Genomic DNA, 5,723 nt, shown 5'->3' with positions numbered 1-5,723 from the left:
CACAGCCACACACCCAGGCCCGTGCTGTGATCGTGCCCTAATTGTAGGGTTTAGCCTCCGTTTGTTTGCCCGGGCCGGGCGTCCCAGGACGAGACAGAGCAGGCCAGGGTTGGATGGCTGGATGGCCGGCCGTTTGGCCAGTGGTCTAGACGCTGGGCGTGAGGGAAATCGTCTAGACGATGGGTTAAGCACAGAGCCCCCTCCCCCGCTCGCACACACACACACACACACACACATACACACACACATACACACACACACACAAACATCCATACAGCCACACACACACACACATACAGCCACACACACATATATTTTTATATATATAAAGCCACACACACACAGACACACATACACACACACACACACACACACAAACACACAAACACACACACTCACAAACACACACGCACACACACACACCTCGAAAAAGCACACCCCCACCCCCGCCCAACTAAATATAGGGGTCTAAATATAAATTATGAATACATGTAATATGAATAAAAATGTAAATTACTAAAATTTAAAGAAAAATTTAAAAAACCCTCAGACAAACAGAATGAAAGCCACATTGCAATTATAGAAAACGACAACAAAACAACGATCAAATAAAGATAAACAGCAAAATCAACGACAATAAAAGCACAAAACAAATTCAAAGATGTATGGAGACAAAATATAATATATAGGGCTTATAACAAACAAACAAACAACCAAAACAACAAGCAAACAAAAAAAAGACAAAAAAAGAAACCCAAAACCCCAGCAAAAAACGACCTTAGGAGGAGATGAAGGAGGAGGAGGAGAATAAGAATAAGAAAAAGAAGAAAAAGAAGAAGAAGAAGATGAAGTAGAAGAAGAAGAAGAAGTAGAAAAAGAAGAAGGAGGAGGAGGAGGATGTGAATGCGAGTAGAGTTTTAGATGTAGATCTGTGCTGTAAAAGGAGAAAAAAAAGAAAGAAAATGAAAGTTGCGAACTTTCACTGGGAGCTACTCTGTATGATTGTTGTTGTTGTTGTTGTTGTTGTTATGATTGTCATATTGATGTTGTCATCATAAGCACGCCTCTTCTTCTTCTTGTAATGTGTTGGTTAGGCCTAAATTGTTGCTTTCTGTGAAGGGAGGGGGTGATTGTGTTCTGTTCGACTAAGGCCTTAGGTTATATCGGCCGTTTGTTTTTGCAACAGGTCATATTGAGGAAGCATCATCCTGTGGTCACTTCTGCTTCCACTGTGAACTGAACTGATTTCCAGAACGTATTAGGAGGATTTCGTGATTATTCCTATATCTGTTTGGAACAATAAGATGACTGAGGTGCTTTCGTTGGTTTCGCAAAGATAAGGGTGGCGATTCTCTTAACTAGGTCAATCCCTTCTTCCTACTGGCCTCATGTCCGTTGGTTTGACAATGCCTGGGAGCGACAGGAATATCCCGGTTTCCGGAATAGCAAGGGGCGCATCACCCAAACGAACTTTTGAGATGATGCGAAACTCAAATTCTTTCCCTTTGCTCCATCAAGTGTTGACAAGGTAGGGAAGTTAGCAGACTTCAACGATGTGTGCTGGGCTAACAACGACAACGCATTTTTTTTTCACTGTTGTGTAATTAGCTTGTTGTTTTGTCTGCAACAGATGCGTTATTTCTTGTTTTTCACGCAGCTCGGGAGTTGTACTCGGTGTTACTAATCCATCACACCCTGCTCTGCTACCAAAACTAGACAGCTCTACACTAGACTAGAGGCCTAGGCTCGAGGGTCTAGGCCCCTGATGATGCCTGGTCCTGACTCATAGCTTAGATTTAGTTTAGTTTTATGAATTAATCTAATCTAGATCTAGATCTAGATCTTTTAGAATCTAGATTTAGATCTATATCTAGATTCTAGATCTCTAGATCTAGGTCATAGTAACTTAGTAGTAGAGTCTCAGACCGTATTATTCAGTGGGCGATTTTGTAGTTTCGTTCGTTATTTAAGTCAAGCAGGGGGGTTTCAGGGGGGCTTGCCCCCCTGACCTAAAAAAAAAAATGGAGGTGGGGGGGTTCAGGGGGGCATGCCCCCCTGAATTTTATCCTAATTTGATGTTTTGCAGTTAGGTTGCATCCCTGCTCTTTGTGCGTAGCCTAATTCAAATAGTATTTGGTCTTCAAGACAATCAAGACTTCTGGATTTCTTCTCTGAATGGATCGTGGACTTTAACGAACGGAACTACAAGATCACCATTCAGTGAAGTGTGGTGAGAGTTGGTGAGGTCAGCATCCATGACTACACACTTGTAATGTAGTCTCATGTCTAGATCTAGATTAGATCTAGATCTAGTCCAGATCTAGAATCTACATCTACATCTAGAATCAAGATATCTAGATGATCTTATCTAGACTCTAGATATCTAGTCTTGATTTCGTGGACTGTGCTGTCGTACCAAGACTAAGTCTAAGCTCGAGGCCTTTGCCTTTGCAGAGATTCAGGATCGACATCATCCAAAGGGTAATAGTAACTTAAATCTAATCAACCCTATAAAAATACTACAGACAGCCTAATTATTAATTATGTTGCTGATAAGACTCTTTGTCTTTGTACTGAGTGAACTCCTGCTGCTCTTACTTATCAGGCAGGCTAGATTCTGAATCTGAGCTGTTGATCTAAACTGTAACAAGGCTAGACTACACGAACTTCTCAGTAGTACACTAGCAACTTTAGTCTCTGTTTTAGACTAGAGTCAGACAGAGGTAGGCCTAGATCTAATCTAGATCTAGATCTTGGCTAGATCTAGAAGCTAGAAAATCTAGATCTAGATCATATTTTATCAAGTAGGCTATTTACCAAATATATAAATAATCATTTGGTTCAAAATGACTGGATTTGGTCATATGGTTCGAGATCCAGATCCAGATCTATCTATTCTGCATCTCTATATCTATTCCGACGAGCTTGCTTCCTGAATCCTAGAGAGCAAAATATCAAGATGTAGATCTAGTAAATCAAGACCAAGGCCTAGTTTAGATTGGATGGTTGGGTCAGACATTTGGCAGCCTTATTTATCATCTCAGACTTTCTGTTTTAGTTAGTGTAAGCCTTCACTTAAACTTGACTTAAAAATGAAACGAAAAACAATTTAATACCCTCTTCATACTCATAGTCATACACACTCACTCCCATCATTCTTGCAAGGCATTTTTAAATTTAATGTAGGTCTAGGTTCTCTAGTACAAAGTAGAAAGCAGTTAGGTTTTGGGTTTTTTTATGTTTGTTTCGTGTCATTTTGCCTTAAGCATGCAATATAGGTCGAACAGCTGTTGCTGAATCAACTCCCACATATTTTTTTTTAATGCTCCGGAAAACTCAAAATAAGTTATTAGATCTAGTTGTTGTATTGCTTGGTTAAAAAACTACACATGTGTTACAGGTTCCAGTTCCTTCAGATTGTGCCTTTTGTTTTTAATTTTATTTATATTACTTTTTATTTATTTTTATAAAATTCATTCATTCATTCATTTCTTCATTTCTTCATTTATTTTTTCTATTCTTTTCGATTAAATGATAGGGAAAGTAAAATCATCTTTCACATGATTTCTTTGTCTTTGTTTGCCATTGTTGTAGGCATTTGTAGTTTGTGGCTACATTTACATGAGAACTTTTTGGTGGGTCTTGCAAAGTTTCGAGAGGGTGGATGTTTGGAGGGCACTGGTGGTACATCTATCCTTCTTTCCCTCTATCGTTTCTCTCTGTCTGTCTTACTTTAGTAAGCACTAAATGACCGTTTTTGTGTCCATGTGCTTTTCTACTCAATCTGAAAACAAAGTATAAATGATTTAAAATTTAAAAGAGTTCTGTTGTCATGGTAATGGCGATATTTCATTGATGTATCTCTGAGGTTCTTAATCCCTTGTTAAGGGAACTGGGTACATTTGTTACTTGATATAAAATGTAAAAATTTGATATGATAATGTAGGGGCCTGTCTATTATGTTGCTTACATATGTATAAAATCTTAAATAACAACACCCCCATCCCTGCCATCCCCCGCCTCCCCCCCCCAACCCAAAACCCAGATAAACAAACAAAGGAAAATAAATCCCCTCCAGTAACACAATTTTACATTATTTTACATCTCTGTTGCCTCGAAAAGAGACAAGAGTTCTCTATGTATTCCACCTCAATTGTATGGATGGAAGCGTTTAAAAACATTTTACACCCACCCACCCCCGCCCCCCACCACAGCATGCAACAACAATGTGAGTCTGGTACTGGGTCCGGTAGCACAATGCCACACACCACACACCGGGCTGGAAGAAAACAAGACGTACTCCTCAAAATACCCACAATTTCTGACATGCACTCACGGCAATATAATATCATGCAAAGAATGATATTCCTCTAGCTAAATGCTTTTCACTTTTTGAAATGTGTGATAAATGGCGCTCAAATGACCTTATGCAGTTGCGAGCACCGTAAAACCTCTACTGAACCCCCTCCTCGTCTGTCTTCTATCTTTCCAATGAGAGCAAGGTGTTCAAACTCTAAAGTTACGTTGAGACAAGTGTCCTGGAAAAACTGTATTTTGTCACTTCCTAATGGCTCCTTTTATCTACGATCATTTTTATTTATCGCCGGTGTTTCTCGCTGTGTGTTCTTCCAGGAAGAAGTCTGACCAGAAAGGCAGCGGCAGCTCCAAAGGCTCCTCAACGTCTTCGAAGCCGGCGGCGGCCCGACAGAGCCCCCTGGTGACCAAGAAGTCGCTCCCGCTGGACGGCAGCACGTCGCAGGGCCCGCTGAGCGGTGGGGGCGGGCATGGCACCATGACCAACCTGCAGCTTCAGCAGGAGGACGGGGCCCTCACGGGGACCAGCTCGGAGGACTTGGTGGTGAGTGTTTGCTCGCTTGAGTGGTGGGCCATATCAGCAATATCAAATTCGGTACGATAGCAATATTTTTTAAACATGAAATATCGATATTTCTCAATATTACAAAATTATTATCGATAAATTGAAATTCGCCATCAAATTTATTGATATATCTATAATTATCGAGTCTGGTCGATATATCGACGCACGAAACACGGCTGCTTCTATTTTTGTTGTTGGTTTTTATGTTTTGTATTTTTAAAAAAAATTGATTTGTGTGTGTGTGTGTGTGTTTTATTTCAGGGGAAAACATAAAATCTGTCGGCTAATTCCTGGAAATGCGGTGCTGAGTAGGCCCTAGTGGGCATATCGAAATAACCATATTTTTCTCACTGCTTCGATACGATATCGATATAATGCCCACCACTAGCTCTCTGGCACTGGTCTCACAGATGTTTAATTTTTTTAGGGTGGTTGGCGGGGGCTCTGGTGTGGTTTGCTTCTTCTTTCCTGTCAAGTGTCTGTTGTCTTAATCTCCCCTCCTTTTTTGTGCTTGTTGCTCTCTTGTAACACCTCTAATCTTCTGCACTTATTTGACCTTATTGTGTTGCAAGTGCCGTAAAACTCTTACTAAAACTTAAAACAATTTTTTATTGGGATGGGGTAAATTTGTGTGTTTGTGTATGTTCTTGTTTTTGGTTTCAGTTTCGTATTATGTTTGTGATTATAATGGGTTTCTTATATGTGGGTGGAGGGGGCACTGAGGGTTGTTTTATTTTTTTCAGCTGCTTTGAGACATTTTCATTTGATTTTGGACAGAAGGCTTGGGGTTTTCATTGTACTTTTGTATTTGGTTTGGCTTTAGTATAGTGTTTGTTTGTTGTTA

The 5,723-nt window shown here is 40.2% G+C and overlaps 1 protein-coding gene across 1 annotated transcript in view; it reads left to right on the top strand.

The window, feature by feature from the left end:
- Positions 1-4,632: 4,632 nt before the first annotated feature.
- The window catches only part of LOC101864653 (transmembrane and coiled-coil domains protein 2), a gene marked incomplete at both ends in the record, with an annotated part of 35,429 nt that continues 34,338 nt past the window's right edge, over positions 4,633-5,723 (top strand). Inside the window, 1 exon segment of the mRNA XM_013089377.1 lies at positions 4,633-4,858. Within this exon segment, the coding sequence (XP_012944831.1) occupies positions 4,633-4,858 (226 nt within the window).

Source organism: Aplysia californica, unplaced genomic scaffold (assembly GCF_000002075.1).
Source record: "Aplysia californica isolate F4 #8 unplaced genomic scaffold, AplCal3.0 scaffold00938, whole genome shotgun sequence".
NCBI classification, from domain to species: Eukaryota; Metazoa; Mollusca; class Gastropoda; order Aplysiida; family Aplysiidae; genus Aplysia; species Aplysia californica.
Note: the sequence above shows the minus strand (reverse complement) of the source record. Positions and strands in the feature narration are given on the sequence as shown.